Raw genomic sequence first — 27,037 nt, 5'->3', positions numbered from 1 at the left:
GTCAGACATGTTCTCAATATTTAACTAAGTTTTCACTTTAAATACCTGTCTATCATTAATGCCTTTTGTAAATACTTAACAGAATTTCACTTTTATGTTTACTCTTCGTACCCGTTCAAAACTTTTAAGTCATGCCAAAATTCACGAAATTCTATAACATCGACAATACGACATTGCATTACGTCGAGACATGTTTCCATAATGTACATATATTCTCCTCTAGTTCTGTCATTGAAAAGTACACTTACTCAAAACTGTCTCGTCGTATGTATGGAAAGGAGGTTAATTTGAAATTTAGTTCCTGAACACATACATGGGATCCGTAAAGCTTGCTGTAAAATAGTAAATAACATACATCACACTCTTAATTCACTATAATGTCTCGCTGCTAAATTGTGATGCTTGTTGTGATGTCATCTAAAATTCACTCCAACGTTAATGTTTACGTCCATTATGTAAACGAATCACAAAATAAAATTTAACGTTAAAAGCGAGAGAGAAAGATATTTTAATGTTACAGCCAGAGCGCATCATATCACGTATTTTGTATTGTTTTCACTTCTCAAACTTTCAGATATTATATAGTTGGCAGATATTTATTCTATGCAAATACAATGTGGAACACCTTTTCACCGAGAAGTATAGTGTATGGGATTGGGATAAATACATATATACTGTACACACCTATACCCCATAGCTGCTGATGGCAAATTTACTAGTGGTTTAAAATGTGAAAACGTAAAAATGTAAAAATGTGTTCAAAAGCCATTCAAAACGTTTTCGGTTGCTTCATCGTAATACATGCCAATGAATATAAAAGGAATTTTCATATTCCATTTTCTGTTTTTCTCGCTTTTCGTTATGTTCGCAAAGTGGTTTTTGTGTGCTGCTTGTATTCAATTTTCGACAAACATCTTTTTAACACAGCTATCTAAAAGATGAGATAGATAATATTCATGATGTTTAACCTACTTTAGCTTTTCATTGAATAAATCTTTTGAGTGAAAACAAACTTTTCGCTCCAGAAAAAAATTCTCCTTTTTTCATTATTAATACCCAGAAGTGGCATCATCAAATTTATTTTTTGTATTTTATTTTGGAGTATAATTTATGAATTCATAATTTTGCTGTGCTCACTCTTTCGTCCGATATACATTTCAATTTTCTTGCGTTTTCAGATACCGTACCGGAATTAATTTATACGTTCATCGAACAGAATGTCCGTCCAGGTCCATATGTTTCTTTAAAGTGTTCTGCAACCGGATCACCACCGCCTCAAGTATGTATAATGCTCCGTTCAACGTTTATTACCATACACCAAAATGACAATTGCCTTCCTCAAATCAATTTATTATATTGGTTGTGCAGCATAGTCTTTGTACAGTATTGCAGGGCCTATTATTGCTAAATTTATTGGGAATTACCAGAATTTACCAAATATTTAAGGAACTTATCGTAACATAAATTTAGTAAACAGTAACAGTAAGAGGCAGTGAACCTTCGGCGTGAATTTGCTTCAGCTGTTTTTCAGCATTGTAGTCCAGTGAAGAATGTATAGAAGCTACTGATTTTCGAGTTAAAGAAAAATTTGCAGCTGTTGTGCCAGGTCAGGGGAGCTAATTTTTCCACAACTGAACCACAATCGACTGTTGACTATTGGGCGCATGAATAGTTTGCGTAAATTGTTCCCAGAAATGGGATGCAATACAAGCGTCTCTCTACGATTTCATAATAGCAAGAGCGAAATCTTAAGGTGATCGTTGAACAAGGGTTCTCCGATTTAAACGAGTGATAGCTCGTTGGATTCGTCTTAGAGATTTTTTATTTTTATTTTTGGACAAGTTTCTCGGGTTTGATCAAAAGATTCGATTGTTTATGTTTTTCGGCATATATTTCGTCTCCATTTGGCAGACATATTCATTGCCCATAATGTAAATAATTGATTTAAATTTTTTTTTTTTATAAAATTTTTAATTTGTGGTGTAAAGTGGTCGAAAGTGAAGACATATCAGAGTGTCTTGAAAACAGTTGTTTGTCAACAACTCAAGAAATAATTATTTATTAATCATTGGAATGTTATATGAATGTCGGCCCTGGAAAGACCTACAAGTGGAGCGTAAGCATCGGTTGGTGTAGATACAGCCACGGAAATTATGATCAAAAATATGGCAAATGTTCGAAGAGCTCGCCCTCTCTTCAACATGGACGTTTAGCGGAAAACTACAATCGTACCCACACATGTTTGGTATCATTGGAAATCTGAAACTAGTCGTAACGCGGGCTATCACTCATTTAAATCGGAGAACTCTTCTTCCCAAAATTAATAAAGTCTCCTGAAATTTTTGCGATATCACACTTAAGAGTGATTTTAATGAGTGATAGCTCGTTGGATTCATCTTTCAATTCTAGGAAACACGTACTATCTTCCACTTTTTCTAAAAAAAAATTGTTTTCTGTGAAAAGCGTTCAAAAGTGAAGACATGTCAGAGGGTACCGAAAACAGTTTTTCGACAATAACTCAAGAAAAAATTATTTTAAATTGTTGTAATGTTGTACGAATGTCGGCCTTGGAAAGACCTACAGGTAGAGTATTCGCATCGCTTGGTGCGAGTAGATCCACGAGAGGTATGACTAAAAATATAGTGAATGTTCGGAGAGTCTGCCTTCTCTGCAGCTTCGATTTTCCACGGAACTGAGTATGGAGTGTTGTACCTGGCCTCACCCACTATCGTTTCACATATAAATGAACCCAGTACTTTTGTGCTGCAAGCCCACAGAAGTGTTGGAAAAAAAGTTGGTGCCAAAATGCAGATTTTTTCCTTCTTTCCGGGGGCTCTACAGCTGGAACAGTCAAGGGAACAGTATCTGGAACAGTATCTGGAATAGTACTATGGCAGTCATTTTTTAACGTCAACTATTCTTTTACGTTATCAATACAAAAACGCGTCGCTATTCCACGAACATCGCAGATCCAGTGTTAGTAATATCAAGAGAAAAATCATTAAATTTTTCTCGCAGGATTTTAGTCACATAAAGTGTTAGCGTATAGCAAAAGTAGTTAACATGCTACCTTTGTAGCTTGTTAACTACTGCAAATGACCTCAGGACTCCGGAACAGTAATTAGTTTTTCAATCGGACCAATATTTGCTACGTGATAGGAGTTTGGAAAAACGATATGATCAACACTTCCAACACTTCTGTGGGCTTGCAGCACAAAAGTACTGGGTTCATTTATATGTGGAACGATAGTGGGTGAGGCTAGCTACAACACCCTATACTCAGTTTCGTGGAACATCGAAGCTGCAGAGAAGGCGGACTCTCCGAACATTCACTACATTTTTAGTCATAACTCTCGTGGATCTACACGCACCAAGCGGTGCGTATACTCTACTTGTAGGTCTTTCCAAGGCCGACATTCGTACAACAATTTAAAATAATTTTTTCTTGAGTTATTGTCGAAAAACTGTTTTCGGTACCCTCTGACATGTCTTCACTTTTGAACGCTTTTCACAGAAAACAATTTTTTTTTAGAAAAAGTGTCCTAGAATTGAAAGACGAATCCACCGAGCTATCACTCATTAAAATCGGAAACCGCTTGTTCCCAAAGTTAAAAAAACCTCCTGAAATTTTTGCGGTATCACACTTAATGCAAATGCTGTTTCGTTTATTTTCTCTAAACAAAGCCTCAAGATTGAGCTGTGTGTGAATTTCAGTTCTTTGAAATTAAATGTTACGCAAGGGACACCTGTTACATGTATAATGTGTATGTCTGACCTTGAATTTTCAAAATTTCGACGTGTTCGACCGAGAAGGAGATTGCATGATATTACCCAATTTTCTTCGAAATTGGAAACCGATTCAAACATTGAATATTATGTCATTTCCTCCAACTCCACACAGCACCAAAAGTGTATCTTGATAGACGTACTCAGATTAGTTGTTAAGAATATTTATGCAAACGAACTCTCCAGTTCGTTCGACCAATATTTTCATTAGTTATCCTAATAGAATCCTAGTTCAGACAGAGACATTGTAAATGAAGCTATGCTTATGGAATTGACACATTAATATTCCACACACTGCATAACAATTTTTGCCGGACTGAAACATGTACTCGTTCCCATATTATAATTGAATGTCATTTTAATTGATCAATTAAAAAATTTTATGATTTACCCTCTCTGGTGTCTCGTTTGCATAAATCGAAATATTAATTTTAAAATAATTCCCGCATAATTTCACTAAACGCATTTTAACTCTCCCCGTACGTACGCCCGTTTAATCATCATCCCAAAAACCAGTTTCCATATTATTCACAATATTCAAATATTCCCCAGTTTACATGGTTATTGGACTCACAGCCCATAATAGATGTCTCATCGTTTCATCGTTATGCTATTGGGCAGTATGTGGACATTTCGGGCGATGTAATAAGTCATTTAAATATATCACATGTCCGAGCAGACGACGGTGGACTCTATACATGCGTTGCCTTAAATTCCATGGGGAGTGTAGAACATGCGGCACGATTAAATGTTTATGGTAAGTGGAACACTATACACAATTTCATCTTGAAAATTTATTTTCCGACATTCCGAAAGAAAATGAATGGGGAAAAATTGGCTTTTATTGTAAAATGGTTCCAGTTGTCCACAGATCCATCGTTTCCATAAAGGGATTCGTTTCACGCTTAAATGCTAGTGAGATTAACAGATGTGTAACGTAAATCAGTCAAAAACCCTTAAAGGGTAAATGTGACGCAAGTCCTTTTCTAACTAACAAAATAACCGATATCCTCGTTGGTATCACTGAGGGTGACGCATTCTGCGCCTGTACGCAAAAGTTTTATCAACAAAAAATTGGCCCAAAAAAATTTTGAAAGAAAATTTTACAAAAAGAAATTTGCGTCAAAAGTGGCAGATGATTCGACTTTCTTCCGTTTAAATTCTTTCAGTACATTTTTAACAATTTTCCTAACAACTGTTTCCTCAACATCTGACTTGTGACACAAATTTCATTTTCGTGAAATTTTCTTTCAAAAATTTTTTGGGTCACTTTTTTGATTATAAACCTTTTGGAGACAAGCGCAGAATGCGAGACCCTCAGCGATATTAGTTATTTTGTAAGTAAGAAACTTGCGTCACATGTCGACAACATCAAAAAGTCTTATGGAAGTTAGAAAAATTCTAGAGAAATCAGTCTGAATCCTAAAATCTAGACACCAATCTTGGAACACCCCACTCATGTCGAAAATAACTCAAACTAGGAACCAACCTTGGTCACTCATTCCTTTGCCTGTGCTCATCTCGTGTAAAAGTGACGAATTTATTCATAATTAAGTTCAATCGTCGTTTCCATGGTTCATTCTCCGTCTGCCATCATTTCTTCACTCGAGTGTTGCACATTCATACGTACTCGCAAACGTTTCAGAATATTTATTCCAGTGCCGTCACTATCACCCATCATGCCCGCACGTGATTAAACGGCCGTGACGCAAGTTCACTACCAAAAATGGTTTAACAAAAAAAATTTGAGGACGGCGGAGCATATTTACAGCAACTTTTTGACTTCTCCCCCTTAACTCCAACTCCAACCCCCAAACTACGATATCTGGAATCTAGGAATTCATACGAGTTCAACGATCTATCACACGTTACTGCAGCTTCAAAATTGGCCGAGATATTGAACTTCAAAATATTGATGTTTGTATGAAAACAAGCAAAATTTCGAATTTTCATATAACTGAAATCGCCTACGTTAGTTAGTTAGTTAGTTCCTATGGAGAAGTTTCTATAGATTTTCCTGAAATTTTGGTTATAAGCTAATAATGGCCCAAAATTAAGAATGGAATTTTTAAAAGTTGGAAAAAACCCATATCTTGGCAGCTAGAGCTCTCTAAGGTCTCCATACAAATGCCATATTAAAGCCAATTTGTATGTGTGTGTGAGTTGTATCTTTTGTTGCATGATATGGATGGTAATGTGTTGTTGGATGGTGAATGGTGTGTGTTGTTTTGGGATGTATTTCTTGTTGGGAATTGTTGTGAGCATTAAGTATTAACTTCCACTATGTCGGTTCCTAAATTTTGGGATGACAGATGATTCCTCTGGCACTTCCTAACTTCCATCAGATTTTTCGATGGATTTGGGTTTTTTTTGACATGAGTGAGGTGTTCCAAGGTTGGTTCCTATATTTTGGGATGACAGATGATTCCTCTGGCACTTCCTAACTTCCATCGGATTTTTCGATGGATTTAGGTTATTTTCGACATGAGTGAGATAACATGACTGAGGTGTTCCAAGGTTGGTTCCTATATTTTGGGATGACAGATGATTCCTCTGGCACTTCCTAACTTCCATCGGATTTTTCGATGGATTTGGGTTATTTTCGACATGAGTGAGATGTTACAAGGTTGGTTCCTAAATTTTGGGATGACAGATGATTCCTCTGGCACTTCCTAACTTCCATCGGATTTTTCGATGGATTTGGGTTATTTTCGACATGAGTGAGGTAACATGACTGAGGTGTTCCAAGGTTGGTTCCTATATTTTGGGATGACAGATGATTCCTCTGGCACTTCCTAACTTCCATCGGATTTTTCGATGGATTTGGGTTATTTTCGACATGAGTGAGATGTTACAAGGTTGGTTCCTATATTTTGGGATGACAGATGATTCCTCTGGCACTACCTAACTTCCATCGGATTTTTCGATGGATTTGGGTTATTTTCGACATGAGTGAGATGTTACAAGGTTGGTTCCTAAATTTTGGGATGACAGATGATTCCTCTGGCACTTCCTAACTTCCATCGGATTTTTCGATATAAGTGAGGTGTTCCAAGATTGGTTTCTAGATTTTGGGATTCAGACTGATTTCTCTACAATTTAAAATAACTGATATTGCTGAGGGTGACGCATTGTGCGTCGTACGCAAAAGTTTTATCAACAAAAAATTGACTCAACAAATTGGTGGAAGAATATTTTACAACAAGAAATTTGCGTCACAAGTGGCAGATGTTGAGGAACGTATTGTTAGGAAAATGGTTGAAAAATGTACTGAAAGAATTTAAACGAAAGAAAACTGAATCATCTGACACTTTGGACGCAAATTTCTTTTTGTAAAATTTTCTTTCACAAATTTTTTGTTGATAAAACTTTTGCGTACGACGCACAATGAGTCACCCTCAACGATATCAGTTATTTTGTAAGTAATATAAAGGACTTGCGTCACATTTACCCTTTAAGGGTTTCTTTGACTGATAACATTTATATCTCACAAAATGCAAGCATCCTCCCTCGGGGTTATTTCAAAAGTTAATCACTGCTAGACGATTTCACTTGGATAAGACAACTAAATTCAAAAAATCTAAATTTACAGAAGAACAGAACCGCGCATTTTTTCCCCGCAACTACGCGGTTACTACAAGACAAAATACTCTACTCAATGAAACTCAATAATTTTTCGATAAAATTTTGGCTCCTTGCCAGAATCTGCGTTATTTTCTCACCATTAACAACATCCAATCAAAAAATCTGGAATCCCTGAGGCGTAAACATTTTCGTCCTTATTGCGTACATTATTGAATTTTCTACGCAATTCCCTAATTGAAGAGGTTCTCTTCAACATTAATATCTCGAAAATATTCGAGGATTTTTTTTTTCATATATGAACAATGCGTCACGTTTCGTTGATGCTTCTGTGATGACAAAAAAAATTGCACAAACTCTCACATTATGAAGTGCCATTTTCATTTTTAATTAAACTTATCAAAATGATGCCAAATGCAATGAGATACTTATTAAAAATGCTACTTAGTCTGTCGGCAAGATTCCGAGAAACGGAGCAACGTATATGTTGACAGGCAATTTTAGAGAATTTTTCATTTTGTACTGGTCAACAGTTTCCGCAGAGCAGAACTGTGGTTAAAGTTAATTATTTTAATGACAATATATATGTTTGTGAGACCGTAATATCTTCGGCGTTGATGCAGAGTATAAAACGAAAAGTTCACAATGTCAACATTGAAATAACGACAATTTAGATGACACGTTAAACATTGGTATCTGCGAGAAAAACGTCAGGAAGGACTCTTTTGAAAAAAAGCCTACCGAAATCAGACACATTTTCCTGTGGACTTTTTTATATGTGCCTAGAAAGGTATTCGACCCTAGAAGCCGAAACCACCTTCAAAAAAATTCTTCGAAGTTTGTGTGGCTGGTGAAAGGTGATCAAAAACCGAAAACTTGCACTTTTCTTACAAAAATTTCTCCAGTTACGCGAGCCGTACAGGGTCGTGTGGGGTGTCATTAGAAAGGTAATCACATGTACTATTGAGCCGAATAGGGACTTATTGTGTTTAAAATTCATCGACACTGAAATATGTGCAGTTAAAGTTAAAGTTAAAGCCAAATAGGGTCCTATGACGTTTGGATACATCTATGATGAAATATGTACACCCAAACATTTCAACTTCTATTTCATCGTAGATGCATCCAAACCACATAAGACCCTATTTGGCCCAAAAGAACATTAAATTACCTGTCAAATGATACCCTACACGACCATGAACGTTTTGTGTACCTCGAGAAATTTCAGGAAGAACAGTGTAAGTCTTCGGTTGAAAACTTCTACTGCACATATTTCAGTGTCGATGAATTTTCAACCCAATAAGTCCCTATTCGGCTCAATAGCACATGTGATTACCTTTCTAATGACACGGCTTGTACGGCTCGCGTAACTGGAGAAATTTTTGTAAGAAAAGTGCAAGTTTTCGGTTTTTGATCACCTTTCACCAGCCACACAAACTTCGAAGAATTTTTTTGAAAAAGGTTTGGCTTCTACGGTCGAATACCTTTCTAGGCACGCATAAAAAAGTCCACTGGAAAATGTGTCCGATTTCGGTAGGCTGTTTTTCAAAAGAATCCCTCCAGACGATCTCACATTATCGTTGGTCGATGCATAAAACAAAACGGGGCATATCTGCTAAGTGAAAATGGTTCAATGTAATCCATAATTTTCAGGTCCTCCGTTCGTTCGTGCAATTGGCCCACTCAAAGCTGTAGCTGGTGTTCAGTTAATAATTCGTTGTCCATTTTCTGGTTATCCTATCGAGTCGATTCGTTGGGAGAAATCCAGACAAGAAATTTCACCAAGTATGTTTACCGCGTAACGGCCAAACCGTTTTTTTTAAGCTAACAATTTCCTCCTGAAATTAGATCCTCGATATGAAATAGCAAGTGAAGAGTACGGAGATCAGCTAAAAATTAATAACGTGGATTCCACTCAAGATTCTGGCCTGTACACATGCATCGTACGAAGTCGGGCAGGAGAAGAAGCTAGACGCGACATGCAATTGACTGTTAACAGTAATGCAATATTGATCCAACAACCTGCACTTTCACCAACGCATTTTATTTTCGGCCACAGATCCACCTGTTATCGAATCGTTTAAATTTCCCAAAAATCTTCAAGAAGGAGGACGGGCTCAAGTCACCTGTGCCGTTTCATCTGGGGATATGCCAGTGTATTTCAGTTGGAAGAAAGACGACGCTCCAATATCTATTAGCTTACAGATCACCGAAAAGAAGGACGAATTTTTTTCGCTGCTTGTTTTCAAAGATATCACAGCTCGACACAGTGGAAGGTATACATGCTTTGCATCGAATTCAGCAGCAAAAGTTAATTATACTGCAGAGCTGTTAGTCAGAGGTAAGTTTTTTTGTTTAAAGAAGTAGAACAGCCTATTCGCTTGAGTTATCCTTCCAGAGTTGATGGATTTCATTGCCTCAATTCTTTTTGATAAAAAAAATATTTCCTCTGACAAATTAAATAGTTGTTTGTAACCAAGGCAAAAGAAATAGGAAATTCCAATAATATTCGCCATTTTTTCATTTTTATTCCACACTGAGGAAAAAGAGTTGAAAATCTTACCTGAAGCTGGTAATTTTGTCTTCTTTTGTATGTGACAGCTATTGCAGATTACGTGGAGCAAGAATTACCAGCTACTGGTGAGATTTTCAACTCTTTTTCCTCAGTGCAGGTGAACACATAGTGACAGTTGCAAAGAGAAAAACTTTTGTTCAACCCATTAGGTAACAAGAGTTGAGGAAAAAAAATCTCCCCTGATGGCGGAAAAATATTCGTTTTTTCATTATTTCTCTGAGTCAAAATCTTTTTTTTTTGAAAAACAATTAAAGTACTCAGGATGTTATCAGGATGCAGAGTTTCTGAAACTTATTTTACGCCTTTATTCGATTTTCGAAAAGAGTTTGATGATTTCCAGATATTTTTAGGGTAAATTTCCTCTAATGGCTAGTGAAATCAGCTTTAACCGACACCAGAGACACGCAATTAATGTAAGAATTGCTGCAAATAACTTAAACCACTTATTTATGAAGAATGGATAACAATACCACTCATTCTAAAGGAACGGGCACTTGAAGATAGATAATAAATTGAAAATTTCGTCGTAGAGTGACCTTGCCGCAAACAAAATGTCGTAACAGATACTTGTTGTGAGGCTGGTATGGCGAGTGTGGTATCGTTGTAAAGCTTACACTGCAGGCTGATCAAGCATTATTGTTTTGTTTCAGACAGGGTCAACCTGTGTATTGCAGATAAGTCCTAGTTTCGCCGAGGATGGTGAAAATAAAATTTTTCAAATATTGTACAATTCGGTGGCGGGACATTTCCACACCGTCAATATCGTCAGGAACGATATTATCGTTTTTTTGGACGATACTATCGTTTAAAAAACGATACTATCGTCTAAAAAACGATAATATCGTTTTTAGACGATAGTATCGTCCAAAAAAACGATAATATCGTCCAAAAAAACGATAATATCGTCCAAAAAACGATATTATCGTTTTTTTGGACGATACTATCGTCTCAAAAACGATATTATCGTTTTTTAGACGATACTATCGTCCAAAAAAACGATATTATCGCTCAAAAATTTTTCATCCAGGACGATAATATCGTCTAAATTGAAAAATTCTAAAATATTGTCTGGACGATAGTATCGTTTTATTGTCGATATTATCGTTAAAAAAACGATATTATCGTTTTCTGGACCATATTACCGTTCTAGAAAATCTAATGGATATTTTCGTTTTCTGTACGATAATATCGTCCAAAGCGATAATATCGTCCTGGGCGATATTATCGTTTTCTTAAACGATAATATCGTCCAGGACGATACTATCGTTTAAAAAACGATAATATCGCCCAGGACGATATTATCGTTTAGTTTTGGGTCCCTAAATAATTCATCTTTTTACGAAATGATTACCAGCTTTGATTGTACATAAAAAGCGTTTTAACACGCCGAGCGATCCGGCCCATTGCCCCGGAGCGAAGCGGAGGGCCGCAATGCGAGCCGGGCGCCGGAACGGTGTCGGAACTTAGGAGTTAATTTTTTTTTTCTCGCATCGTCTCATAATTAGTCTGTGTAATTTTTCTATATAAAATTTAAATTTACGGAACCAAATGAACCAATTTGTAATATATATTTGCCGTCTATAAAAAGGTGTTTATCTACAAGATTTTGTGTTTCGTCTTCAACAAACATCCAGAACGATAATATCGCCCAGGACGATATTATCGTCTAGAATTTTTATTTTAAATAAATTAAAAACGATATTATCGTCCTGGTCGATATTATCGTCCTCGTCGATATTATCGTCTCAAATTTAAAAAAATAAATTAATTAAAAACGATATTATCGTCCCAAAAATTATCGACCAGGACGATAATATCGTCCAAAATAACGATAAATTTGTTCAGAAAAAGAAAATAACGATAATATCGTCCAGCGGATATTTTCATCCAGGACGATATTATCGTCAAAAAAACGATATTATCGTCAAAAAAACGATATTATCGTTTTTTGAACGATAATATCGTTCTTTAGACGAAAGTATCATCAAAAAAACGATAATGTCGTCCAAAAAAACGATATTACCGTTTAAAAACGATATTATCGTTTTTTTAAACGATAATATCGTCAAGAAAACGATAATATCGTCCTGAAAATATTTTAAAATTTTTAATTTTAGACGATATTATCGTCCTGGATGAAATTTTTTTGGACGATAATATCGTTTTTTAGACGATAGTATCGTCTAAAAAACGATACTATCGTCCAAAAAACGATACTATCGTTTTTTAGACGATACTATCGTCTAAAAAACGATAATATTGTTCCTGACGATATTGACCGTGTAGTTATGTCGCCTCATCGTACAATTCAGACAAACTTTGTAAAATCCATTCTTGGCGTTTAATAGAGCATGGAATCTTCTACCAATATCGCCATGCAAACTGTTTCAAACTTTCTTCGTCTTGGACATATCGCCATTCAAAGATGTCGAATTTTCGACTTTAGCTGGCTTTAGCTTGACGTGGTCAAGTTGTCGGGGGGAGCCATTTCAATACGAATTAGCTTAGAATTCTCTATCCGTTGCGATAACAATCTGTATTCAAATTGACTCGTCGGTCCCGCACGGCCATGAGTGCCGGTTCTCCAAAACGGCTGGAAAATTTTGCGAACTGAATGTGGTTCCTTATAGTACTCGAGTCCCTCAATAAGAATATTTAAAAAAAAATCAGAGGTGGTGTCGCGACTCTATTTAAGTTTTGTTCAACCCCACCGTGTTTCACAAACGTTTACACAATTTTTGTGAAACATCCCTGCTGTAGAGAAATATTTTTTTTTTAAATTGGCACGGTCTACTGTTACACTCGGTTTGCAGAAAACATCGTGAACTTCGTTCTAAGTTAACAACACAATTTTTTTTCGTCTTAGTACCACCCAAATGGATACACGAACCGAAAGACACAGCCCTAATGTTGGGCAATACGATGATCATCAATTGTTTTGCTGACGGTTATCCTCAACCAACGATTACTTGGTTCAAAGGAGAAGGTTCGTACGACCAACTTTTGACTTCAATTACATTTTCTTGTCATTACGTTCGTCTTTTCCACTTCTCAAATATATTGCTGTAAAAAAAAACCCTTGCAAACATTACGATATCATTTTTACTGTCGGATGCTTTAAATTCATCTCAATCTATATGTCTGTACTGTGCATGTATAATCAATGAGCATTTATACACATCAGTTCCGCAGTCGTCGAAATGATTTCGACTTCTCAAGCAATTAATGAAACAGAAATTGATTGGGTATTTTCCGTCTTGCAGGGAAGTCGTCAAAGGAATTCAAATCAATTCATTTGAAAAATAGCTCATTAGTAGTTAATTTTGCGACTGAATTGGATGAGGGCTTTTATATGTGCCAAGTGAGCAACGGAATTGGCCACGGCCTGAAAAAGATTATTCATGTCAACATAAATGGTATGTGGCCACATTGTCGTGGGACCATAATATAATGTTACGCAGCTGATTAATTCATTTATAAAATGCATTTTATTCAGAACCGGCACGATTTGACACACCAATGAAAAATGTGTCATCACGGCGAAATGATCCGATAACGCTAAATTGTTTGGCCCAGGGCGACGAACCACTAAATATCATCTGGACGCATAATAATGCGAGAATCGATTTGCATAATTATCGGTGTGTGTGTGTGTGTGTGAACATTGGCCAGAAAGTTTAGATTAACAACACAAAAATCAATTTCTAATGTTCCACGCAGCCTTAATATCGGAGAAATGAAAACGGAAGACGGAATTAATTCCCAACTGTCCATCAGTCGATCGGATCGACAAGATTCGGGTGTCTATAAATGTTTGGCGGAGAATTTATTCGGCAAGAGTGAGCACGTAATATATCTCGCCGTACAGGGTAATAATGTCTAAATGTCCAGAAGTCGACTGAGAACAGTCATTAAAAAATAATGTCCATCCCACTGCAGAGCCTCCCGATACGCCATCAAATTTGGAAATAATCGAAATAAGTAGTCGATCCGTTAAACTTTCATGGAAGCGACCGTTTGATGGAAATTCACCAGTTTTAAGCTATGTTGTTCAATATCAACCATTCAAATACTTGCATGGCCATTCATCTATTCTGAATGCAGATGCCGATTGGAATACATTACAGACAATCAATATAACTTTACCGACTATTAGCAGTGGAACGAGAAGGTATGTAAAACATTTCTGGCCACTTGGAAAACATATGTTTTTCTGTGAGAGTGTATTGGTGAGCTATGATATGAATCGGTCGACAGGGAAAGTAAACGGTCGAGAAGAAAAGTATTACAGAAATAGTATATTACTTCCGAGGTTCCAAGTTGTGCATTTGATATGTGGGGTGTTACAGCCCGACCCGAAGGGGAGGGCTGTATTCCCCACTTGTCAAATAACAACTTGGAACCTCGTAAGTACAATGCTTTACGTGATTAGGCAATGTAAATGAAAATAAAATATGCCGTAACACGTAAAGTATATTTCAACATACCCCAATCAGGCATGAGCGCCGACGGAGAAACCTCGGCGGCGGCTAGCCGAAAAAAATTTCTCGGCGGCGGCGAAAAGGTCGGCTTGAGCCGGCTTAAAACGGCTCGGCTGGAGGTTCCTTTTAACTTTTTTTTTTCAAAATAAAAACGTTTAGATAAATTCATGGAAAATGAACTAGTAAGCATGAAAATGAAATTGTACGGAAAGCGAAAATGTAGGTAGATTAGGTTGTTCAAAGTGCAAGTGGAACTGGTCTTGTTACAAGCAAGTCTCTAAGTCTAAGGTTCACTAACACGTCAACTTTTATTGCCTCAAAATTTGAACTAAATGGAAAATCATGCTCCGGTACACTCATTTAACTCATTAAGAAAATGGTTTTCGATAAGAAATCGAAAGCTCACGAAAATCAAGTAAAAATTGAAAAGAAAAAAAATCGAGAAAATTCGCAAAGATCGATAAAGTTTTCTCAAATTTGTGAATTAACTGATTGTGCTCCTTCGGCTCGTTCCGCAAAGGTCATACTTGCCAAAACAACAAACTTAGAAGCGAGGACGTAATATACCATTCTGGAAAATTCATGAAAATTCAAGAAAATTTTCAAAATTTTCCTAATTTTGTAAAAAAAAATTCAAAAAGTACTTGAGCTGCTTAGGATCAACAGGAATCTCGGTTTTCAAAATTATTTCACCCATTCACCTTTCGAAATCTTTATTTCATTTTCCAGCCGTTTCAAGCACCGGCTCGGCTGCGGCGCGGCTTGCTCAAAAATGACTTCGCCCGCGCGTGCACACACATCTTGTGTGTATTGGGTCATGTGGAAATATACTATTTCTCAATTTCTCGACTAAGGAAATTTATTATCTAAATATGCCCCGTATATCTACTCGACAGCAGCGGTCGAATGAGCTCCTACACGCGTATGTTTTTCAAAATTGTTTTTCAGAATTTTTCTTTCCGAAGTGACTTGCGTACGAATAGCCAATCTACCCACGTTTGCGAATAGTATTTCCGTTCTATTTCGAATACATTTTGCGTTTTAATGTCCCCAACATTTTCAGTGCATTTTTCGCCCTAAGGAAAATTTGAAACAACAGTTCTTTTCGTCGAATGAAAAAATTGGGATCATGTAGTGTGATTGTATAAACTTGTCTCAATTTTGTTAAGAAACTTTTTCACGTCACGGCATCCATTCATCCCCTGGGCATTTTTTACGAAGTCGACAGGTAAAAAATCCTATTACCTCCATTGATATTCATTATATAATAGCAAACAATCTTTCGCAAGAATTACCGGATATTCTCATTTAACCTGCATGGGACAAATTTCACAGAATTCCGACTTTGCTTCACATAACTACTATTTGATGAATTAGAATTCCTAAAATGTGTTCTTCTTCTTCTCCCATAATATAGTACATTGCTATACATAGAAAGGAATGTGCTTAAGCCCTCGGACTTAATTCTACTCATCTGGATACGAAATATCAAATTATTTCCCGAGTGTAGCGAGACGTTTTCCTTTACGAAGGAGGGAAAGTTCATTTTCCCTCCCTAGTAAAGGAAAACTCATTTGCACATGTCTGCGAATAGTAACGGTCTTTTTCAAGTTTTTCATATCAACTGCTGTTATATAACGAATAAATTTTGTGCTTTAAAAAAAATGTTCACAACATTTCCCAATATAGTTAGTTCATTTGTAGCCGTGAGGAAAATTCGAACATACGGCTTCCGGTCTGTTCGTCGAATGGAAAAACGGGGATCATGTCGCGTTATTGTATAAACTTATCTGAACGTTCCATGACCATGATATCAATCATGTCCGGAGCGATAGCGGAGGACTTGACGCAGTCTAACTTCCAAAAAAAGAACGAAGAAAATTTTTTGAGACGCGGCAACTATGTACAGGCGAGATTTCTACTTTCGCCAAAATGTCCAATATCGCAACCAAATTATTTTTAAAATATTCTCACTTGAAATACAAAGAAAATGAGCTATCACACGCCTACCAAAGTTCTCGGTAACCGGAGATATTGCGTTTTCCAAGTCGTCATTTTCAGTACAATCAAAATCTTTCAACTTACTCTGTATAGTTCTATCTGTCTATCTATCTATCTATCTATCGACGGTCGATCTCGGAAAATGCGCAGCCAATCTCCATGAAACTTTGCAGGAACCTTAGTCAGGCCATTAGAACTTAAGTTTCATTCATCATTATCCCAGGAAAATCAGAATTTTGTGGAATTAATTAATTAATTTTCGGAACAATTTCTCTCATATAAAATGTACAGCCATGTGATAATAGTGTTGTTATGATTGTTGTGAAGTTGGTTGTAATTCGGTCGGAATTTCAAAATTCAAAGTTTTTGAATATTATGGTTTACATGGTGGGCAATTAGAAAAATTTGGTCACTTTCGGGGTATGTTGGGTAGCTGGAAATATTTGGTCACTTTCAGGGTATGTTGGGCAACTGGAAATATTTGATCACTTTCGGGTAGCTGAATTTCGTAAAATTTTCGATTTTCGTCAAATTTTAGAATTTCGTCAAATTTTCGATTTTCGTCAAATTTTCGATTTTCATCAACTTATTGATTTTTGTCAAATTTTCGATTTTCATCAACTTTTTGTTTTTTTGTCAGATTTTCTATTTTTGTAAAATTTTCGATTTTCGCCAAATTTCGTCAAATTTTCTCAAATTTTCAAATTTCGTCAAATTTTCAAATTTCGTCAAATTTTCGAATTTCGTCAAATTTTCGAATTTCGTCAAATTTTTTAATTTAGTCAAAATTTCAAATTTTGTCAAATTTTTTAATTAGAACTGTTCTAAAAATTAGTGTTGACTACACTTCTAAAACGACTGATATCCCAACAAAAATCTCTTTGAGAAAAGTGTGACGTCAACTCTAGCGATATCATTCATTTTAGAAATTGTACCTCAAAGACTGGGTTACACTTTTCTCGAAGAGATTTTTGTTGGGATAAATAAATTGTAGAAAATATGAAAACTTCGTTTTCCACTTTTTTCCTTCCCCCTTACAGTCCCGATGGCAATGTACGCGAACAAGCGACTTTAGCTGGCCTCCATCCATCAACAACATACCTTGTGAGAATGTTAGCCATAAACGAAATCGAACGGAGTTCGTTTACCGATCCAATTGTGATAAAAACCCGTGAGGAAGCGCCCGTCGAAGCGCCACAAAATATTCAAGTTCAATCAGGCGGAATTGGAGAATTGATTGTCACCTGGCAGGTAATCGTCTCTCTACCCTCATAAATAAAATATATTCTACAAAAGTAAGAAGAAGAAAGAATAAAAAATAAAAAAATAAATTCCATCCCCCGTTTACTCATAAATATTTATTGTGTGTCAAAATATATAAAACCAATCCATGATATGACATCGTGTATAATAAAATGTTATTATGTGTTACGTCCCTTACATCAGCTACCGCCGAAGGAATCGTGGAATGGGGACTTGATTTCGTTTACGATAAATTGTACCGAAGAAAAACAAAATATAAATTACATTAGCTCCAATGATACGGTAAGAAAGTTAATAAAAGTGGAGGGATTTGCAACCACGAAAACAACAATTACCAATTTACGAACATATCGACGATATTCGGTAAGCATTCGAGCGAATAATGGTTTCGGTGCCGGGCCATGGAGTATGCCCGTTTTTCAAACAACACTGGAAGGTATACCGGAAGCGGCACCACAGCATGTTAATTGCACATCACTTTCATCGCAAAGCATCAAAATCGTATGGGTCGAACCATTGCTGCAATATCACGGCGGCGTTATACAAGGATACAAAATTCTCTACGCACCGTTGGTACAAGACAGTAAGTTTGAATTTCTGGCTGATTTTCCGTACGAAAATACGCAAATTTAATTTTTGCATAATCAATTGGATTGCTAATTTGTCCAACATAACACAAACACCCTTATCGTTCCTAAAATTTTGTTTTTTTTTCTGTTTTGTTTTCATGTATATTCTAAGTCGACATTTTGACGAGTAATGAAGTGAAACGAACATCGAATTTGGAAACTTATTTGCACGCTCTGTATAAGGCGACCAATTACTCAATTAGAGTTCTTGCCTACACGTCGGTGGGTGATGGCGTTCCGAGTAATCCAGTTTATTGTTCGACAGAAGATGATGGTTCGTTGAACATATTGTGAAACGTTTTTTTCCCCTTTCGTCTTGTGCTGTTGTGCTATTATCATCATCTTCAATTTATTTTTATTTTTTTGCCAGTTCCCGAACCACCGCTTCAAATAAAGGCAGCTGCATTGACTGCTGATTCGATTTTGGTCTCTTGGTTACCGCCGAAGCATAAAAATGGCAATATCTTACACTATACGGTGTACAGTCGAGAGGCTGGCAAAAAGGGACAAGCGAGAAGTGTGTGGATATTCACGGATATTGATTTGTCTGAACAGCCCGATTAAATTTTCCATATTTTATTGCGCACAGGTTCGGTGATACGTGTCGACGAATACGGCAATCCTGTGACATTCGAGGCGAGAAATTTGAATGAGAATCAAATATACGAATTTTGGGTATCGGCATCCACATCAATTGGTGAGGGTGAACCGACCGCTGTTGTAGCACAAACAACAAATACTAGAGCACCTGCTCGAATAGCATCATTTTCGCAAACAATACGAAAATCCGTCGGAAGTAGTTTATCACTCGAGTGCCTTGCTGTCGGGTAGGTTTTCTCTGGCGAATGTTTTCATCAACATTTTCCCATCCACAAATAACACGACGTTTGAGCAATATTAATGTTCTGTCCCCACCAGTCAACCGCATCCGAGAGCCCGTTGGTTCACAAGAGATCGTCCAGTCACGTTTAGTCCATTTTACGAAGTAGCACCCAACGGAAATCTGAAAATACACAGCATTGAAGTGAGCCTATCCGGCAACTACACTTGTTCCGCCAAGAATCTATTCGGTGAAGATCACATTGTCTATACGGTGATTGCAATGAAGCCACCGGTCGCACCGCAGATTATCGTGCACTATGCATCGTCCGATAGTATTCGCATTAGTTGGGATAGTGCTGATGATGGCGGTGCTGCGATTCAAGGCTTCAAATTGTCATACCGCATTTTCGGCGGATCGTGGACTCAGGTCGATTTTACGCCGGAGAATACGGCGTACACAATTGTCGGATTGAAATGTGGCACGCAATACATATTGAAGATGTCAGCCGTTAATCGGGTGGGTGAGGGTCGAGCAAGTGATGAGATAATTATTTGGACGAAGGGAAAAAGTGAGTGAAAGTTGGATAAAAGATGTTACTAGGTCTCGTGGCTGGTATTGCAATGATTTCTCTTTTTTTTTCTATATTTGCAAACAGAGCCACAGGAACCGGAAATGGCTGACCTACTGCAAGCAAATTCTTCATGCGTTAACTTAAATCTTTCGTCGTGGAACAACGGAGGATGTGCGATACTACATTTTTCCATCGAACATCGACCGCTCGGTAAGTTAATCCCTTTTTTTTGTTATCGAAATTCGGAATTGCTTTTCATTTTTCGGCTTTAATTGAAAAAATAAATTTATCGGTTGCGCTGGTTTTATGTTTTCGAAATATTAAATATTTAAAAAAAATCATAACTTTCGTCACCACAATTTATATTTTTTTGTTTATAACATTTTTCCAATCAAAATACCATTCATATACCCACACACACATCGGTACATTTATGTAGACTCTCTGCATTGTAGAGTGCACATTTTTTTTTCACAAATTTAATTTGATAGATTCTGTCTGTAATAAAAATACTGTAAATCCAATTGTGAAGCCTTCATAGCTTTTGTTGTTGGCCGGCTTTTTTTTTGTATCGATAAAACAAAAATAATTATTTTCATGTTGATATTGTCGGACCCATTCACAATAATTTTAATTTGGAACATAATGAAATTTTATGTCTAAACGAGTTCCATGAATTAATTGATACATGCACGGTTGAGTGGTTGTACACATATGTGGTAACCTGGTTCATTCTAGGAGAGTTGTTATGGCTGTGTTGTCTAGTTGCAGCAACCGAACATTGATCAACCCCTCAAGTCCCAACAAGGGCAACTTAAAATACTCCTTTCGGTTTTTGTCTCGCTGAGGATTCAGAAAATTCGTTTTCCATATACGACTCCTATTTTACGTGTCTCTGTTCATAGTCGGGTTCCTTTTGTGTCAATCCGCTCGCTCTACGTTTTTCAAACTTTTCAGTTTTTGTTGACTGTATATCCGGAATGAAAGCCTTGATGAAATCGTTACAAAATTTATTCAACTGAACGTAATGAGTAGCCTGTAAAGAGGAAGAACGTTTCGATAATAACTGATGAGCAGAAGACTGTTTAAAGAGTGAAATAAAAGCGTGAGTGTAGTGTGATAAACTAACCAGTTAAAGCTTGCTGGAGTTGTAGCTGTCAAACTTGTTGTCGATTTCAATTTTTTTTTTGTTTTATTTTTTTATTTATTTATTTAACCACCAACGGGTATCAACCCTATTGGCGTATTCAAAAGTACAATCCATTAACATTTTCGTCAATCAAAAACGGTACACATCAAATCACAAAAAAACTTAAATCTAAGCACAGCTTTGAAACAATCGACAAACGACTAAGAAGCGACGAAAAAGAAAAGAATCCAATCAGTAAGCAAAATCAAGTCAAATCAAAAATTAAAAATTTCCACAAAAATCAAGTAAAAAAATGAAAACGAGAATGAAAAACAACTTAAAGACCGTAGACTTATACATCAATCAACTTTCGCGCCATTTAGCAAGAAAACTGTCCTTCGACACTCCAGTGTATTTAGATTCCTTGTTGACAAAGTCGCGTAAACGAACATTTGGGGGCCAGAAGTCATACGACCTTATCGAACTATAACTGTCGTCGGGGACTGTCACCTTATATTGAAGGAAGCGCACGTCGTGAATAGTTTTGCCAACTGGTAAAAGTAGCGACAAATTGAACTTTGTTTTATCGATCTCCAATTTGGTGCAAATATACGACTTCAGACAATCCACGGAGACGTCTTTGCCAATGTTCGAGACAATAATGCTTTTTGACGAACGACCAGTAATAAACGAATCGGAAACCTTGTTGCGACAAACGGGAGCTTCAACATTCTTGTCAACAATTTGATCAGAAGTTTCATTCGGTGGAACCGCTAAATGACTATTCATGACATCGTTGATTGTGCCAGCTCTTCCAAGTACATTGTCCATTAGCACTTTCAAACCATCCAAGAACTTTAACAAGTCACCAGATAAAGATGCACCCAAATGAGCTATTGATTCTTCGATACTTTTTATGGCAGTAGATACGTGTTTGTTTCCGTCATTGCAATTGTTGCAATACCAATGAATATTCGAACAATTTTTGATCGCATTCAGTGTTGCTCTACTCATCGCGACGCATTTCATATGGAAAATCTCGCCACATACACCACTGCAGCTAATGAATTCGTTGTTCATGATTCCAACGTTGCACGAGAAGCATTTAGTGACCATTGTATAGTTCTACGGTCTCACTTACAAACACAATTGAACACTTTAGCGGTGCGATTTGTACGGGCACAGAGTGTATTGTCTATCAAAAGTCGTCTGCGTTGAAACAAAAATTCGAATCTTGTCGATAAATAGTCCGTATTATGCCACAAATGATGATCCCACCGCAAGTAGACGATAAATTCCGCTATCGACCAGATAAATCAATGCACAAAACGCAAAATCAACTATCAAAAATGATCACAATCGGGAACAATTACACAACACGTCCGATGTCAACGACAGTTCTATTTGACAGCTACACCTCCAGCGGAAACTCGCCAAAAGTGATCTCAACTCACAAAACTGGTCTCTCTCTCTCGATATAAACAATTTATTCAGTGTTGATAATAGTTCGCTCTATCCGCAAACTTTCGCTCTTGGTCCCCGAGGTGAACACAACGAAAATTCACATTTTTGTCCACTATGAAGAAAATAGAATAAACAGCGTGTTTTGGTATTCAGCTATTTTAGGTGAGAAAATGATCATTTTCTCACCCAATATGGCTGAGCCCGCCATTTTTGGTGAGAAAATGATTATTTTCTCATCTAAAATGGCGTCTCTAAGAATGACAACAAAACACCATTGCTTCATGGTGGACAAAATAAGGATTTTCGCATTGGAAATGAAAAGTTGTGTAACAAATTTTTCTTTTTCTAAAAAATTTTTGGTTAGTTTTTCTGACACATTGAACATCAAAAAACCACCAGATCGCCAGTACACATTCTCTGACATAATCCGATTCGATTCAGAGCGAAGCAAATGGTTCTATTCGGTTAACCTCTATGTTTTTATCTTAATTGAGAATTGAGATTATCTGATTTGGTAAGGATAGCCTCGGATGTAAACCAAACTTGACAGCTCCTGTTTTCGTTTGATTTTTTTTTTGTTATTATCCGATCGGGCCTCAAATTATTAGGGCCAGCTTGGATCGGACTCGAAAATGAAATTCAGAGAGTGCCCGCGGATCTGTCAGATTTCGAAAAGAACTCGGCCCGCAACTCTCGAACTTATCTCAAACGAACCGTTTGAAACAGTTCAAAGAAAAACCCTTCCCAATTGCTAGATTGTACCTCGAGATTTTTCCAGCTCTGCTCTCATCGATTACTCCCAAAAAAAGAACTGTCTCCAAATCGAGCCCGTCTTACATTTTATTGAATCACGCGGCACTCGTCTCCGGAACATTTTTTTTTTGTATTGGAAACCTCATTATATCGTGCGTACAGCTAAATTTATTCGTTTAGTTGTTGATTGGGAAATTTTACCATAATGTCCTTTGTTCCACCTTTCCCTGTTATATGATTTCTGAAAAAAGCCCACCGGCTATTTAATTTATTAGCAGACTATATTTAACGCGCCTTGAACGCATAAATTAAATGACCCAAAAAGGTCACAATTTGTCATTGATGTTCAATCAATTTCGTTATAATAAACTCGCCTTTTGCCTTAATAACCTCTCATGCTCGACAACATAACTCAAAAAAAAAATCGCCAGAATTTTGTTATATTAAAAAATAACATTCGATACGTGGCGTGTACGTCTATAACTAGTAGCTAAATTTTTAGATTTTTTTTTTGTTCAACATTTCATTTGGAATTTGTAAACACGTCCAAAAACATTCCTTTGCTCAACAGAGGTAAAGTTAAATTTTATGCATTACGGATAAACGGTACCTCGCATTTTTTAGAGTCGGCATTTCAATGGGAATCGACTTATCGTATGATTATTAACCTCGCCTTTGGCACAACCACTTCCATCATATGTCCCATTGATATGTTTTAAGTCTGTTTTGTTGTTACAATTAAGTAATTATAGCCGAGTTATCTATTTTCAATGCGTATAATTCACGGCTGCACCTTCCAATATAATATTCAATTAATTAACTATGCAAAGCGGCTTTCTGCATTTATAGCAGAAACAATAGGCGAGACAACAATCCTCTTACATTTTTTTTAATGATCCATTGCCGGGCTTGGATACTAATTGGGTGCCACTACACAACATAATGGGATTTTTTTAATGAATAATGCGTAAAAATGTTTCGCTGCAGATGGAAAAGATCCACCTATATAGGAGGGATAATATGTTTTTTTCTCTGTACATTCGTTATGAAAGTATATAATAGTATAGTACCTATCGTAGCGCAAATAATAATAATTTTATTTCGAAAGGTTAATGCATCTGTTATTCGAACATCCCATTCATCAAGAGTACTTGTCTCGTATTGTTAGATCATTTTTCTTTTCAACTTTTATTCCATATAACTAATGACGATTCAAATTTTGCATTACAATAGAAGCATTGCATGAATATTTTTAAGGTATAAGACTTGCCCCGCCTCAAATATACTATTTTTCCTCGTGTGCAAATATAGTCTTCAATACTTTGTTTGCCGCCTCTACACTATTTCTCCCTCGGTGCAAATAGTCTACAATACTGTATTTGTCCACCACCAAATCACCAATTTTACTCGGGAAGCAAATATGGATTGACGACTACTTGCACCTGGGGCAAGTATTCCCTTCGTATATTAAACTTCAATCGTTTTCCGAATTCCGCGCCATAATCATCACCTTTCCATGCATTCATTAAATGTCGTTTTGATGGTATTTATTTCACTTTATTCCCCGGACACAGTGAAATACGAACTTTTTTTTCGCAAGCATTGAAATAAAAACATTTTTTCGCACGCTACAGAACCTATTACCTTCAATTTCAATTTCATTTATTTTTAATAGTAGATTACGTTGGATGCTGCGAAAGTAATTCATTACACAAGGACACAATTTTGTGATACGAGCAAACTCACGAGTAAGTTTTTGAGCAACAAGCCTTCGGCTTCGGCTCGGATATGCAAACTCTACACTTGCCTCGAAAACAGTTACCGAAGCTTGTTGCTCAAAAACACGAGTGAGTTTGCGAGTTCTACAAAATTGTGTCCGAGAGCAATGAATTACGTCGCAGCATCCAACGTATTCTGGTTTATTGCCTGCTCATGCGAAAATTGACTATTACATTACACGGCTGTTCTGCAGAAATTCTACATAAATTCAGTATCTCAATAAACCAACACCAACAAAACAACGAGCCGTCAGAACAGTCGGAGCGTTTGCTGCGACTGAGCCCCGTACAAACCCGTACATCTATTGCGCACGTGACCCTACTTCGTCCGTCGCCCTACTCTTACCGTAAGCCTATTGCGCCCGTAAACGTCGTAAAATTCTTAAAAATTGCGCATAGCGCAATTACGAAGCCCCGTACGACGTTCCTTTCAAAAGTAACACAAACTACACTTCCCACTGATCAGTGATTTTGGAATTATCATTTTCACCTATTTATATTGATTTTACAAAAATCCAAAATGGCGGCCGACGGCCATTTTGTTAGGAGGTGAAAAGTACAACGGCTGCTTTACATTCATTAGTACCTTTCAAACAAAAAAAAATCATGAAATTCGGTTAAATTTTACTCGAGATATTAACAAAAAACACTAGCTTCACTGTACGGCCGAGTAGCCACATATAAGCTCACTCCAAGAGACCTAGCTCACGCTCCGGTAAACCGAATTTCATAAACTTTTTTTTCCCTGATTGGTACGGTCAATACCTATCTAATAAATCAAAATCCATCTAAATCCGTTCAAATATGACTAACCTACAAGCAAAAACGGCTTGCCGCCCTGTACCTAGTTCACACCAAGGGGTCTAACTCACGAGTCGGTCATCCAATTTCCATAAACGTTTTTTTGTGGATAGGTATTGTAAATACCTTTCATTTGATGTATCACTTACATGTGTAGCCTTTAAATGGCCAGAGAAATCTTTGGAAAACGTTAAAGCACTTATGGGGCCCCAGCTCTGGAGGGGTCGACCCAAAATCGCCCATCTTCGAACTTAGCCTCACCTTTCAGGGAAAAAAAAAATTTTGAAATCGGATTTGATTTACTCAAGATATCGACGTGACAGACGGACAGACGGACAGACGGACAGAAGGACAGACAAAATTTTTATTGCGGATTCGTTATTTATGAACATAGGCAAACACTTTGCCCTTACCGTCTCCTTCGAATTCCATCAATTACACACGGCATCGTAATCCTATAAGCCCCTTCGTACTTCGTACGGGGCTAAAAATAAATCTGTTCTTCCTATAAGACGTTTACAAACAAATCTAGTGTACTGACGAAATCGGCTCACACGCTACACGTCTCCAAAAAAATTGATCCCGAAAACAGCACTAGTGTTACATTAGTATTGTCGCAACAGTGGTTACAATTGCGTTGGTGACATGTTGACATTGAATAGTTTTTCGCAGTTAGTATCGATGAAGACGCATTGTTTGTGCAATTATTTTGTTAGTCCTTTTTAATGTTTTCAAAAAAATGTGCAACAAAGTGCAGTGTTTGTACTATAAGCAAAAGCATTTAGTGTTACAAGTGAAAAATACAACGAAATGTGTGGCCATAAAGTGTTACTTCGAAACATCAAAATTATTGTTACAATAAATATGGCCGACAATTCTGTGTTGCGAATTCTTCTAAAAGTGTGTTGTAACCAAATTACTTGCGCAACAAGTTTTTCTCAAATAACTGTGTTCATCGATCAATATTTTTACCAAAATTTTTTTTATTTTACCGACACTTCTTATATTCTTTTTCGATCGATCGATTCATTCAACAAAAAAGATAAAATGAAAGCAAGGCAAATTTTACTTGAAAGAACTGTCAACTTGAAATAAACCCCAAATATCCCTAGTGTAATGGATCACTTTCGCAGAGGGTAAACAGCCGTGTAATAGTCAATTTTCGCATGGGGCAGGCAATAAACATAATTTCTTAAACTAAGTACACCGCGTAGCTCCAGTATGTGTTTCAATTCTAAGGAGCTACAACCTTCAACGAAGACTGAATTTCTATTAATAAAAATCTTGCATTGACCAGAATTCGAACCCACGACACCAAAAGGTTTTTGAACACAAATCATCAGCGACTATAGTCACGCAATTATTTCGAACGTATTGTTGAAGCGTATATTCGACTCTTTC

General features: G+C 36.8%; 1 protein-coding gene and 1 long non-coding RNA gene across 3 annotated transcripts in view; one reads left to right on the top strand and one right to left on the bottom strand.

Moving 5' to 3' along the window:
* Nucleotides 1–27,037, top strand: part of LOC119067733 (Down syndrome cell adhesion molecule-like protein Dscam2) — a 104,210-nt gene that overhangs the window by 63,845 nt on the left and 13,328 nt on the right. Inside the window, exons 12-28 of the mRNA XM_037170845.1 lie at nucleotides 1,179–1,279; nucleotides 4,339–4,543; nucleotides 9,022–9,153; nucleotides 9,217–9,366; nucleotides 9,428–9,709; nucleotides 12,810–12,929; nucleotides 13,207–13,359; nucleotides 13,440–13,584; nucleotides 13,664–13,812; nucleotides 13,883–14,114; nucleotides 17,466–17,676; nucleotides 17,872–18,271; nucleotides 18,430–18,591; nucleotides 18,688–18,834; nucleotides 18,907–19,144; nucleotides 19,236–19,708; nucleotides 19,796–19,921. Coding sequence (XP_037026740.1) covers nucleotides 1,179–1,279; nucleotides 4,339–4,543; nucleotides 9,022–9,153; nucleotides 9,217–9,366; nucleotides 9,428–9,709; nucleotides 12,810–12,929; nucleotides 13,207–13,359; nucleotides 13,440–13,584; nucleotides 13,664–13,812; nucleotides 13,883–14,114; nucleotides 17,466–17,676; nucleotides 17,872–18,271; nucleotides 18,430–18,591; nucleotides 18,688–18,834; nucleotides 18,907–19,144; nucleotides 19,236–19,708; nucleotides 19,796–19,921 — 3,426 coding nt within the window. The remainder of the gene's footprint in view (nucleotides 1–1,178; nucleotides 1,280–4,338; nucleotides 4,544–9,021; nucleotides 9,154–9,216; nucleotides 9,367–9,427; nucleotides 9,710–12,809; nucleotides 12,930–13,206; nucleotides 13,360–13,439; nucleotides 13,585–13,663; nucleotides 13,813–13,882; nucleotides 14,115–17,465; nucleotides 17,677–17,871; nucleotides 18,272–18,429; nucleotides 18,592–18,687; nucleotides 18,835–18,906; nucleotides 19,145–19,235; nucleotides 19,709–19,795; nucleotides 19,922–27,037) is intronic.
* Nucleotides 24,560–26,978, bottom strand: LOC119067747. Of its 2 annotated transcripts, XR_005086015.1 has the most exons (3): nucleotides 26,886–26,978; nucleotides 24,673–24,701; nucleotides 24,560–24,642 (listed from the first exon to the last, which is right to left on the bottom strand). It is a non-coding gene; the product is annotated as an uncharacterized LOC119067747 (long non-coding RNA). The 2 variants fall into 2 exon arrangements; XR_005086014.1 differs by having other exon boundaries at nucleotides 24,612–24,701.

Source organism: Bradysia coprophila, assembly GCF_014529535.1.
Source record: "Bradysia coprophila strain Holo2 chromosome X unlocalized genomic scaffold, BU_Bcop_v1 contig_128, whole genome shotgun sequence".
NCBI classification, from domain to species: Eukaryota; Metazoa; Arthropoda; class Insecta; order Diptera; family Sciaridae; genus Bradysia; species Bradysia coprophila.
This window is presented reverse-complemented; position numbering and strand designations above follow the sequence as displayed.